The sequence below is a fragment of the Pelobates fuscus genome, chromosome 2, assembly GCF_036172605.1.
Source record: "Pelobates fuscus isolate aPelFus1 chromosome 2, aPelFus1.pri, whole genome shotgun sequence".
Lineage (NCBI taxonomy): Eukaryota > Metazoa > Chordata > Amphibia > Anura > Pelobatidae > Pelobates > Pelobates fuscus.
Genome location: NC_086318.1, coordinates 82905687 through 82919723, shown reverse-complemented (window position 1 = coordinate 82919723; position 14037 = coordinate 82905687). Strand labels below are relative to the sequence as shown.

The window sequence follows — 14037 nt, the reverse complement described above, 5'->3', positions numbered from 1 at the left end:
TTCTGCAGTGGCACCTGAATCCAGACTTTAAATTCTATGACCGCTTCGTTAAGTACCGCAGAATGAATCCGGAACAACCTTTCTATATACTTAACCCTCAGAGCTCTTGGCAGCTGTGGGATATCATTCAGGAGAATTCATCAGAGAAAATCCAGCCAGATCCACCATCATCAGGAATGCTGGGTAAATACTGAAGATAGTTTAAATAGACAGACACAATAAAAAAAAAAGTTTTTAATTTGAATGCCCCATTAAATATTTGGGTGCATGTCAGATAACATAGACAGACACTTCTATGACTTTTTTAAAGCTGTATTTATATTTGTTGAATCAATATTTCACTATGCTAATAACTACTGAAAGACGATGCCTTTTGAACCAAGTGGTATACAAAAAGACACACAAACAATTCCTTTTGTGGACTTTTTTTCAGTCTACAGTTTAGTTTCTGATGAGATTACCATAGTCTAAAGTTAATTTCTGGTTTGTAGAAGTAGACCTCTCTTGTTTAAGTACTAGAATACATTTGTCATCTCCCAAAACACAGCTTATCTCAAATAATTTCTGACCACCCTGGGTTCTCCTTGATTGAGAATATCGATCACCAGTCATAATATATGTGCTTTTCTAGGTCACTGATCAATGAAACTTACATGGTGGGAGCAGACAGCCTGCCCGAAATAGATAATGAAGGAGTATTATTAAGGCAACAACAGGTGCTATTCTGGGGCAATGTGCAAAATAAAGAACGATTACTGGGGAAAGCAATTGAATGTCCCTACTTTGCATTCAAAATAGCTCCTGATTTGCCTGGAAAAGTCTGGCCAACAGTGTACCTATCTGTCTGTCTTGGCTTCTGATATCCAGTACTCTTTTTACAATTCTTGTTTAGTTTTTCTTGGTTTTTCTGGTTTTCTCTTCTACGTCTGGTTTGTTTTATGCTGGGTTTTCTGGGTTCATTCCTTCATTCCGTTCCTGGAATTCCCAGTCTCCTGTATTCCTAAATATTAAATATTTGTTTTTTGTTGCCACACCCATCCTTTGTCATTAATCCTTTTTGATTCAGTCTGTTCCTGCAAGCAATGATATAATTTCCTCTGCTCCTTTCTTTGCAGTGTGTGTTTTATTGTTGTTTATTTAGTTATGCATATCTAGGCAGTTAGGACCCACCGTAATTGGAGTACTTTGGCGCAGTGGTGGGCTGCATACATCTTGGCCATTTATATATGTCTAAATCTCCAATGTTTATTACATATATAGTAGTTAGTTATGTCTCCTCTTGTTTTGCCTTGTATCTCTTGTCTTGTTTTATTTTGTCTTGTATTCCCAGTTCATGTACAGTCCTGTCCTGTTCATGTTTCCCTCTTGTATTGTGTACATGTTCTGGGTTCTTCTTTCTGTCCTGCTTCGGTTCTGGGTTCTTCTAGTCTTGTCTTGTTATCTTGTTTGGTGCCCATTCAAGTCTTGTCTTGTTTCTAGTACTGGAAACATGTCAGCATATCATCTAGCTCCTGTCATCCGTAGAAGCTACATCAGGGCTCTGGTATGTGGGCGCACAGACGCTGGTGCCCTTCAGACCGCCACCCATGACAGATGGCTGTAGGCTTACATGGAGTTCGTGGACTGGACTCTGAAGCTTTCCAGGCCTGCTCTGTTTGTATCGTGTCCTGCCTGGGAATTCTGCACTCAAGATATCCTGTATCTGGACCTTTCTATTGTAGATGCCTTCTTCATTTATTTTCAGTTTGTCTGATACCTGTCCTGGAGGAGGTTTATCTGCTAAGCGGGTCGGTGTTCTCCACAGCTGTCCTCTTGTGACACTTTTGAAAAAGCCTCTGGACAGTCAAAACGTGTCAAGTGGGACACTCTTATGTCATACCTTAGGATACTTTTATTGTTCCTATGCTTTTTATAATAAATAGTTATTTGTTATCCATATAACTATCTGCATTTGCATTTGGAGGACCAGCACCACTTATACCACCATATATCCTTAGACGGGGATAATACCGTCCATGCGCAATACAGCAGAGCTCTAACATAGCTCTACCAAATGTGAGTGGTTCTCCTATAGCTATTACATGTACCGTGGTGAAACCAACCTCGCCACTGGGCATTGGAGAAGCCTGTTTGCCCGCCTCCTGCCTGCTGACTAGGGCCCCTGGGAGATTTGACCCTTTAAATACAGTATTTGGGCATATTGTATTTTATTATGCTGCTGCTGGCCCTTTAAGAACCATCTGGGGACATACTGTGACTTTTGGGAACAATGCTCCTTTAAGACTATGGCCCTTGGAAGATATTGCCTGTTAAAGAATATTTTAGCAGATTGGATTTTAAAAGACTTGCTGCCCTTTTAAATTGTATTGGAGTAGTTATGCAGCTTTAAATTGGCACTTCGGATGCAGCCGAAGTGCCGAAGTAGTCGAAGTGGCCGCCATTCGACAAACGAACACGTGGCGACGGCCATCTTTGTTCATTCAAATGAGGTCAGCGTTATGTGTAGCCAAATCCATGGAACTGAAATCGGCTACACATTTCAATGATAACTGCTGACCCTTACCTTCTCCTACACTCCGTTTTCAGCTGCAGAGACTAAGTCCCGTTCGGCAGTTTGAACTCACTGCTATACTAAGCTAAATTCACGAATGGCCCTGTTCGTGAATTCGAATGGGACTTAGTCATTTTTCTGTGTGAAATTGACCGACCGCACATCCCAAATCTATGGAACTGTTTTGGGCAGGAAAATGTGCCTGCGGTCAGTCACAAAGGACTTCCAGCTAACTTTTGAACTAATGGAAGGAATTGCATGATTTTTGAGTATGTTTATATTTCAAGTACGCTGATTAATAATATATATAATTTTTATGAAGATTGGATGTATATTTTTAAAGTTATAGTACATATATAAAAACTGTATTTTTCCTGCTTGTGATAATTATGTTAACCCATTGTGTACCATAATTAGATCACAGGCAGAGGGGAGGATTTTGTGTGTAATTGCTGGGAGTGTTTTCTGTAATGTACGTGTGATATTGGTTGCTCTGTAAAACCCTGTGGGCAGTACTAAGTTTGTGGATTGGGAATAAAAGAGGCTGTATGTGCCAGTACAGTTAGTTCTACTTCACCCTCAATTTGGAGTGCCGTCTCTTATTGGGGGAATCTGCTACAAGGGATTGCTATGCTATTCATACTCCCTTGCAATATCACTTCTAAGCTCTTGTAAGAGCTCTTGTAAGACCTGTTCTGCTACCTGAAGGAGTCTACGGTGGTTATGGTGTCTGCTGCAGGTCTTGGAGTCCTCAGGAAGCGCTAGGAGCATCCTTCAATGGAGGTACCCAGTCGGGGTGCCCGTTGATCCGTTACATGTACTATCTGTACTTTATCAAATTGTACTGTACCATTATTGTCTTTTTCCTGAGGTTTATTGTATTATCCTGAGGTTTACAACACCATACCCTCTGAAGTTTTATGAACGTATGATTTTGGGCGCAGTATACGCCATATCCTTCTTTTGTTCAATTATCACACAAGGTCTTGGGAATCCTTGTATTGTATACAGCAGCCCCCACATATCTATAGAGAGCGCCTATAACCCTTGTTTTTACTTGTGATGCTTAGTGCCTGGTTTCGATTCCAGATTCTGTTTCGACAGTGCTCTGTTTTTAGAGTGGATCTTTATTCCTGGCTGGTGGCTCATTTGCTGGAGACCTCATCAAAGTATTTGGAGTTGTTCAAGAAGGCATTGCGAGCCATGAACTCCACTCCAGTTTATCAAGGCTAAAGACAGGGTATCCTTGCCTATAGTAAGTCAAGATCCTCGCTCTTTTCCTGGTTTCTGCTTGAGAGCTGCTAGTCTTCCTCGGAGGTCGCTCCTTAAGAGGGGAGTTATGTCACATCCTCCTCCTGTTGCGGATTATTTCTGTCTTGGCTTCTGATATCCAGTACTCTTTTTACAATTCTTGTTTTCTTGTTTTTTCTGGTTTTCTATTCTATGTCTGTTTTTTTTATGCTGGGTTCCTTTCTTTATTCCATCAGGCATACAGGGGTCCCGGTCTTCGGACCTCCACCCGTGACAGGGAGAGAGTGACAGGGGTGAGTGGGCCTAAAGTTGTGTTTCAGTGATTAAGGGGCTGGGCACACCAAGATAAGGGACATGTCAACCTGTCTGATTGACAACATCCCAGTTGGCCCCATTAGGGTGGACCAAGCAGAGAGTTCTTATGGAATTGATGCATTCGCACTCTACTCATATGGGACAGCTCTCTCGTGTCCCTCAATCTGTTCCTCAACACCAAGGAACAAAACCAGGATGGTAGGACAGGTCCCACCTGACACTGGATATTTGGGAGCCAGATATAAGAACAGATAATGTTGTAGGATCAGGACAATTTATCTTAAACTTACTGGGGATGTTAACACACAATATGTAGAAATGATATATACAAGTCTATAAAACAAAGCAGAGACATATAAACAGATTTATCGTTTTTTATCATCTCTCCCATCTCAGGAATAGTACTGCTTATGAATCTTTGTGACGAGGTCAACGTGTATGAATTTGTGCCATCAAAAAGAAGAACTGACCAATGCCATTACTATCACAGATTTTTTGATCAGGCATGTACGATGGGAGCCTACCACCCACTTATGTATGAGAAGAACCTCATAAAGAAACTCAATCAAGGAGATGACAACACCATTTACTATTCTGGAAAAGTAACTTTACCTGGACTAAATGGATTGCAGTGTTAGCATCACAGTTCTAATTAAGCTTGAAAAAGAAAGTAGGCACAGCTTGTACAATGAAAGTAGAGAGAAAAATTGAGCATGTATGGTAGTAATATATAATATAATGGCTGTCTGTCAAATGGGTTATCGTTTTAGATACTTTAATTTAGGCTTTGTTCCTTACAGTGATAATTGCCTTCCTGCCACCAAAAGTGCTAATTTTGTAGTTTGCATTGATTTAAGTTTATTTGTTAAAATTATAAAATAAAAACAGCGACAAGAATATTTGGTTGGGGCTTTAGTATCACTTGTAAAAGCAATGGATCATATCTAAGCTTTTTTTTTATTTATTGTAAAATTACATTTATAGATTCTAACCCATGTAGTTATATACATGTGCATACATTTACAGTCACATGCATACTCATTGTCACAATGAACACATAATCATTAAGACACAATTAAACATGCCCAAAAGCATAGACATGTATATAAGGGACAGAAATAATATATTGCATGGTAAACGGCTCACGGAGGCCCATGTGCTTTATTAGGGCTCTACATCACTATGAAAATTATACTGTCCTAGCTCCCTCAGCACAGGTCACAGAACTCTATTAACTGGAAAAACTGGTCCACTACTGGCATCCTTTCTTAAAATATAACTCTTGATTTCTTTAATATTCACTTAAAGGCCTGCACACAGAACACTGGAATACTGACACTTCTTTACTGTGACGGTATACCCTTGAGAAGATGGGTTACTACCGCCTAGGTTGTCCCTTCCCAGAGTGATTAAACCCTCCTGTACAAGGTACCGCTGTCTCACCCAAACACTAGCCAAAACTTAGTAAAGGGTGTTTTATTGAGTCAAAGCACACCAAATTTATACAGAGACCCTCCATCATGGGGTCTCCATTCAATGTAACACAAGCCCACCCATGCTCCTCTGCTTTTGGGACATAATTGAGTCAGCTCCCTGACACAGAAAGACAAATACCTAAAAATTCCGAAAACATGTAGAATACAATGAAGCACCCCCCATGTCATACCTCTCGGAAAGGTCTCTCTGAAGTACCCAGTCAGTCCAAAAAGACATCAGACAGGTGTACCCTCAATTAGACCGAAGTGCAAAGTTCAGCAGGACGCGGCTCGCCTCCAATCCACCACAAGGCTCCAGAATGCTGGGTAGAGATCTCTGGTCACCTAAAGCTATAGCGCTTTCCGTGGGTACATAGAGCTTCCCCAAGTTCCCCAAGGAGGAGAGGGGGGTATAAAAGCCAGGTGGCGAGGGAGGCTGTCCCTCTGTGATGCCGGGAGCCAGAATATGACTTCATTCATACTAAACAGTGGACGGAAGGAGTGAGAAGCTGCCCCACACTGCACCCCAAGGAGGTGAGTGTTTGACTGTCAGTGAGTGTGTGTCTGTCAGTGAGTGTCTGCCTGTGTGTGTGTCTGTCAGTGAGTGAGTGTATGTATGTTAGTGAGTGTCTGCCTGTGTGTGTGTGTGTGTTTGTGTGTCAGTGAGTGTGTGAGTGTTTGACTGTCAGTTTGTGTCTGCATCTGTGTGTGTGTGTCTGTCAGTGAGTGAGTGTATGTATGTTTGTGAGTGTCTGCCTGTGAGTGTGTGAGTGTTTGACTGTCAGTGTGTGTTGGGAGTGAGTGTCTGCATGTGTGTCTGTCAGTGTGTGTCTGTCAGTGAGTGAGCATATGTATGTCAGTAAGTGTGTGTGTGTCTGTCAGTGAGTGAGTGTATGTCTGTCAGTAAGTGTCAGTGTGTTTGTGTGTGAGTGTATGTCTGTCTGGAAGTGTGTGTGTCTTCCAGTGTGTGTCTGTCAGTGAGTGAGTGAGTGACATGAGGGGGCGGCAAAATGGATCTTTGCCTAGGTCGGCAGAAATCCTTGCACCAGCCCTGGGCGTACCTTGCCTTCCCAGCTTCCTGGTTGCTAAAGGCTGCTTCTGGGACTGAGAACAAGTCTGGTTGGCTCGGGAGACACGGAGTGGAGAGTCAACACATTGTAAAAATAGTATTTTTGGAGAGGGTGAGAGTTGAGGAGACCAGTGCCAGGATTAGGTGACCAGAAGGTCTATCACATTTACAATCCATGATACATGTTAAAAGGCAATAGAACACCTTACATGATTGCTAATTGGATATTGTTTTAGATTGGTGCATGGCGAGAAAATTCAGTTTAGTGGGAAAAAAATTCCCCAAAAAAGAAAAGTTTTTCGGGAAGCTCAAATTTCAGCTATGTTAGTTTTGCTGGCAGAATTTTGGTTCCAAAAACCTGGTTCGGAAATGAATGAGGGAACCAGAAGGGCATGAAAATGGGTTTATCAGTGTACTATTATGTATATATTTTTCTAGTACACTGATAGGTGTTTTGTCCTACCATTGATTCACAGATCAAGTGAGAAAGTAACCAGTAGAGGAAAAAAAACAAGTGCACAGTAAAAAACAAAAAAACTACTATATTTATAGATTATATTTTTATTAATATATAAAAATAGATTTTTTTTTAATGCTCCTCCTTTTTTGGGTCACTTTTTACTTTTCTTTGAATAAAATCAACATTTACTGACTGTCTAATATCCATCAATGATCTTTTTTCCCACCAAACATCTCTTCTTTTGGGGCCATGGGCAGAATTCATAATCACGTCCCGACACAAACATGCTCAGCCATCAATAGTATATCTCTACATTAATAGAATCTCTAAGAAATAGGTGTAGAAAAATGGCCAATAATCATTTAGTTTCAAGTTCCCTACCGCTGCCCATGATGGACTCTGCCAGCTAGCTCAGGCAGGGAAAGAGCTGGTATGAATTTATTTTCAGGACTTTTTTTCATACCCATCCCAGCTCTGCATTTATTTCTATTGCATTGACCTTAAGCGACAGAAAGACATTATATAGAGCCTTAAGCTATAAAAATAGCCGAGACTGTAGATTTATTGATATATAAATGTGTCTGCAGATCAGAACAATAGGGACACATAGTATGCATGAAGATGGAATTAAAGGCATTACCTGTCTCAGCATCCAAACAGAACATCCAAGATATGCTGACGGATTCCAACGCAACCTCCAAGAAATGTGGCAGGCAGACCAAGAGGGTCTCGCAGCTGAAGTACAAACAGTCATAGCCCATACTCAGGCCACAGAGGAAGAGGTGAAAACCCTACTACAAGGCCTGAATGAACTGAGAAACAGTACAACTGATGCAAGCTACACACACCAATGTCAACCTGCTGGATGACAGAGGGAGAATGTGAAAATCAGGGGGGTCTTGGAATCAATACCCCTGGATTAACTGCCTCATTTTATAAGGTGCCTGGTAGCGTCACTTTTACCCACAAGATAAGCCAAACACTTCACCTTCGATGGAGTATAATAGATTGCCAAATCACCGCAAGATACGCAACCTCATCTAACTGATAAAATAGCCCCAATGGTCGTCATCAAACAGAAAATGCCATATGAATTTGAAATGTGCCAAACTGCCCTTTTTCCAGGACTTAAGCAGAGCCACACTAGTATGGCGCAAAAGCATGCAGCCCATTACCACCACTCTACAAACCGCAGGACTCACGTACAGATAGGCAACACCTACATCATTATGGGTAATCAAAGATGAAAAAGCATACAAGATATCAGACCCAGAAGAAGGCCCAGCCTTGCTCACCAGACTGGGGCTCCTCCCCAATACCAAAGGAATACCCCACACTCAACCCGGGACTCTGGCAAAAACGCCACTCTTAACCAGTGGAGCAGACGGAGACCTGGTGGCCTGAAAGCTGCGCCTTCCACACTGTTTATGTTCCCTTTGTTTCTAATGTTTTTTACTGTTTTTATTTAAGTGTACCTACCAAATGACAAGACTATCCGAGCCTTTTCAGACTAGATTTGAAAAACAAACTCCAGTGACGTATGACGTACATCCCTTATGGGACTGGGGAAAAGCCAGGTTGGGTGCAAGCAGGCGGTGCGCAAGATTAAACCCCGGAACGCAAGTTTCTAATAGGCACCACTAGACACAGGCCACTGCCCTCGCAACCCACACTGCCAAGCTTGTTGAAAGCAAGCCACGACCACACTGGCCTAACAAGCGAACACATCCAGAGCCTCATGAACCAACTAATCTACTTATAGACGCAACTTCATGTACTAAATAACAGCCAAGAGTAATCCTAACTTATTAAAATAGACCGCCTTACCAAATGAAACCTCACCTGATGGCAACAATCTAAGAATAGTATGTTCATACTATAACAAGCAACGCCACACAGTACCTAATCCATATTAGAAATGAAGTACTAAAGCTGGGCAGACCCTTACGACTGTCTAGCCCACTTAAAAAGTGCAACTTTTATAAATGCCATGTACATATTTTACCTTGTTATCTATATAAACACTTGTTATGATTTTGGCATCAAGCATGTGTCTTGATTCTTCTTCATACACAGAAAATGAAAATAAAGAATTTTAATTGCACTAAAAAACTCTAGACCATGCTACATTTCTTCACTAATTTGTGGACCTTCTCCTGTCTGTGGCTCAAACATTTACTGCTAACTCGCACTGACAGGACATCTCACAAGCGCCTTCTTTCCTTTAGAACAGTCAAGCTACCCCCACCAGTCCCCTTGCCCATAGTCTTTAATCATGTAAGAAGTCCTTTAAAACTCATCTCTTCAGAAAAGCTTATGACCTCCCAAATAACTTTTATTCCACAAACCCGTCTCTCGCTCTCTCCTAAAGGGCCGCAATCCATTGCCACCTTTCATTTTGGCTACTTTCCTACCTTGCCACTTGGTTGCTATCCCCCACGTTGCCCTTCCTATTGCGTTTTTATACAACACTTCCTGTAATTGTAATCTCTTTCAAGCAGGGTTCTCATCAACCTGTTGTTCCTGTAACATTTTGTAATTGTCTCATTTATTTTTAAATGCCTCCCTTTATAATATTGTAAAGTGCTGCAGAATAAGTCAACAATATAAAAATGCTAATGATAATAATAATAATAATAATAATAATAATTGTAACAGGTCAAGCAAGATACATTTTACTGCACAGTGATCTTCATTTCTGCTCCCTCATAGTTTGCAGATCTTACAACAAAATAGACTGATTTTATATCACATGCAAATTGATTTGTAACTTTTTTGACATGCGTTTTTCTGGATTTTTTATTTTTTTTTATTTTGTCTCTCACTGTTAAAATACACCCACCATTAAAATTATAGACTGGTCATTTCTTTGTCAGGACAAACGTTCAAAATCAGCAGGGGATCAAATACTCTCCCCCCCCCCCCCCTCCTCACTGTACACTAACCATAGCACCACCCACCAACTGCTAGTGAATAGTGAAAGACAAAGCAACACAAAGTTTGTTTTTACTATTTACAAGTCATATGGCAGTGACTGAAGTACACGAAACAGGTGGTGATTAAGATTTATATATGTATATCTATTTATGAAACCACAGCCCACGTCTATTTGTATAATGGAACATCTTCTTTCCTGTTTTTCAGGGTGTTTTGGTTTTTAACAGTTTTTTTTTCCATTTTGATAAACTCTACAAAAAAAAATTACATTGCAAAAATAGAATCTGTGAATGATTTCTGTTTGAACCCTGCAAAAATTGATAAAAATAGTAACAGCACATATGCAGAATTTAATGAAGCATAACAAAAGCCCATTTGTTCCCCTTTGTGTCAATGTTAGTGTTTGTATCAGGGCCTTCTTTAACCTGATGATAACACTGGAACACGAATGCCTGCAGAGAATAGCTGTTGGTAAAGGCCTGAATGGAAATATTAGCAGATGCATATTACAGCTGCTGACATTATGAGGCACACGTTCCATTCATTTTAGACATGTACTATACAAGGTAGTGTATATATAAAATATACAATTTACACACACACACACACACACATATATATATATATATATATATATATATATATATTGTTGTGCTGCTATGGATATATATATATATATATATATATATATATATATATATATATATATACATTACCTAGCCATATCCATAACAGCACAACAATTGGTAGCTCCTCCCTATCCCTAATTAGAAAGGAACTAAATAAAAGAAGGTGTATAAACCCACTCCCAACCCTTCCTCCCTCAGTCTTTTTGTTGCCATCCTATCCCTATAGGACCAGGGGTTTAAACTTACGTTGACCCATGGGGTAGCAAGACTACAGCCTTGTCCAACTTACTGCAGTGTGTGGCGGAACCAACCTCGCCACTGTGCACTGGAGGAGCCTGGTTGCCTGCCTGCTGCCTTTTGACTATGGACCGGCATTTAAATACTTTATTTTCCTATTCAGAAAGGTCTATTCATGTATTTCTGCCCTGGCGTTCGGTAGATTCTCAAATTTACTGAATGAACTCATTTAACCCAGATAGCTATGCCATGGAGCCTATTCGTGTAATAAAAGACTTTGGCTCCATGGCAATTGAACTGTATGTGTGAGGTCTGATCGCCATTCAGTAATAAGTGCGCTCAGACCTAAGCTATCTGGGGATATGTTGCATGTCTGTATTTGATGTAATAAACGTAACCTTGTGTATTTTATTGTATTTTACTGTCTTTTTACTGCCATGTGCTTAATGGAGTTTTCCCTCTGTCTGTGGAGATAATTGGATTACTTCTCAATTATCTCCAGGATAGAAGACTCTGTGGAACTGGTTTTGGGCAGAAAAGCCATGCTTCATTTGGCCACAAAGGACTTTGATCTATCTTTTGAACCAATGGACCAATTTGGATGATTTTGACATATGTTTGTATTTGGAGTATGCTGATTCGGAAAATGTAAGTTTTATGTGAATGTTGTAAGGTAATTGTATCACAGGCAGAGGGGAGGATTTTGTGTGGGAGTGTCTGAGTGTATTGTACGTGTTTATTGGTTGTTTTCAAAAACCCTGTGGGCAGTACTATGTTTGTGGATTGTGAATAAAAGAGGCTGTATGTGCCAGTACAGTCAGTCCTGCTTGACCTCAAAACGAAGTGTTGTCTCGTTATTGGGGGAATTAGATTGTATGCTGATTGCCAGGAGGGTAAGCTGATTGTATGCTTTTCCTGTTCAGCCGTTTACAGCATTCATATGCTTGAGAGCATTTGTATGCTTCTCCGGTTCGGTGGTTGTGGTGTCTGCTGCAGTGCTTGGAGTCCTCAGGAAGCGCTAGGAGCATCCTTCAACGAAGGTACCCAATCGGGGTGCCCGTCGATCCGTTACACAGTGAACCAAGGGGTAGCCGAATGTCAGGCAAATAAGGTTTTCATTAGAAAAAGAAAGTATGCCCTTCAGGATATATTATTATCTCTTCACTTACCTTTATTTTTTCTTTGGGGTTTTGCCTTCTTCTCACGTGGTCTTGTTAATTTCCTCCTTTTTGCTTCTTTTATTTGCCCTAGTGGTTTCCTAGGACATTTGGCAGCATTTTCGCCGCTTTAGAGGCAAGTCACGGCCCCTAGTTTTAAGCAGCTGTCATTCTGTACGGCGTCTTCCGCTGAGAATTGGCAGATATGGACATTGCATTTGTGGACCGTGCATTCACATACACATTCTGTAATAGCATGCGTTTTCAAGGATACATGAGTTCCAAATTTGATGATGTGACGCTGCTTTTTAGGCACCAAATTCAATATTCTAGCTGCTGAGTTTCACTCAACCGATGGATTCTATTTGCAACTCTTTCTCACAAGAAAGTTCTCAGGAGCTTGGAGATTCTGGATTTTAACAGACTGGATCAGCATCTAAACATACCCAAAATCAAGATGGCATCCTTGCAATCTGTCTAAAAGGCTGTCTTTCCATACTAATGGATGATTTCAAAAGACTTGATAGACACTTACTTTCACATAACCATTGTTCCTCAACATCAGAAGTTCCTCAGAATTGCTGTAAAAGAAGGCCATTTCCAGTTCAGAGCCTTTCCTTTCATGCTCTTTACAGCTCAAAGGACTTTCTCGAAGGTTCTAGTACAGGAGTTCTCAACCCAGTCCTCAAGGACCCCCTACCAGTCTAGGATTTAGGAATTACCTGGGTGTGTCTAAGGTGTTTAGAAAAAGAAAAAAAAGAATCTAAGGTGTTTTTTTTTCTTTTTCTAAACACCTTGAATGTATTTGTTTTTTTAAAAAAATGTATTTTTTTTTTTAAAAACAGACTCTCCATCCCCATTGCCTGGCATCTGTAGTTATTAGAGCCCAAGTAATGTTTCCTAGGGGAAATCTATCTAATTTTGCCTCATACCTAGCATCATAAAATAGTAATGCCTTAGTCCACTAATTTATTCAACTGGGATCAGATATGGGTATTTAATTATGAGGTACATATACGCTACACTATGGGCAGCCCCAGACATCCAAAACACCAGGATGAAAAATCATTAGGTATGTCCTGGACACTCATTTTATGATCAAAATATGAACACAATATGGTGTTTGCTTCAATCAAGGGACATATCCTTGCAACCTCACATACTCACCATAATCTAGGTTAATTTTACTAAGAGTTCTTGCCCTATTTGTGTCCTAATTATATATCCCATGAATACATAAATTATATGAACATTTATTATTACAAGGCTTTTTTTTTAAAAAATTAAAATAATGGAATTCATATAATATATTAAATGTATTATTATCACATGAAGAGTTGATATCTCTATTGTATATGATACTATACCCGAATGTAACCTGTCTTTACCCTACATGTGATTATATGCTAAACTTGTTAAATACTTTAGATATAAGGCCTATGCAAAAACTAGTAAGTAAATAATAATAATAATAAATATATATATATATATATATATATATATATTTCTATGAACTCAACGACCAAACACCGCTGCCTGCGTTCACACGAACAAGATGGCCGCCCACCCAGACGAACACTTAGAACACTGAGGTGGAAATTGCTACAAAAATAGCAATAAGGCTTAAAGATCCACTATAGGCGCTTACCCAGAATCCCTTGCAGTAGTGAGAGCACTGTTAAAGTGAGATTTCTGTGGTAAAAGCAAGTCTTATGGCTTGCCTGGTGTGTGTATTTTTGTTTAACATTGCATATACTATCCACTTATTTCAGCTGGAAGGGGTTTTCATCCATACTTTTTTTCCCCACCACAACTTTTTTGGTATGTACTTAACAAGTAATGCTTATCTCATGCTGATGAGTTGAAATAACAACGAAACAGCTGTCCATGAGTGGTTCACTGGCATTGCATCTCTTCTCGAGTTGTGTTTCAAAGCTGTTGTATGTAGCAGACACA

At 40.1% G+C, this 14037-nt stretch overlaps 1 protein-coding gene across 2 annotated transcripts in view; it reads left to right on the top strand.

The window, feature by feature from the left end:
• The window catches only part of ST6GAL1 (ST6 beta-galactoside alpha-2,6-sialyltransferase 1), a 58214-nt gene extending 53213 nt beyond the window's left edge, over positions 1-5001 (top strand). For both annotated transcript variants that reach the window (XM_063442346.1, XM_063442345.1), the window contains 2 exons: positions 9-183; positions 4514-5001. In XM_063442346.1, coding sequence (XP_063298416.1) covers positions 9-183; positions 4514-4755 — 417 coding nt within the window. In that variant the 3' untranslated portion in view covers positions 4756-5001. The remainder of the gene's footprint in view (positions 1-8; positions 184-4513) is intronic.
• The last annotated feature ends 9036 nt before the right edge of the window (positions 5002-14037 follow it).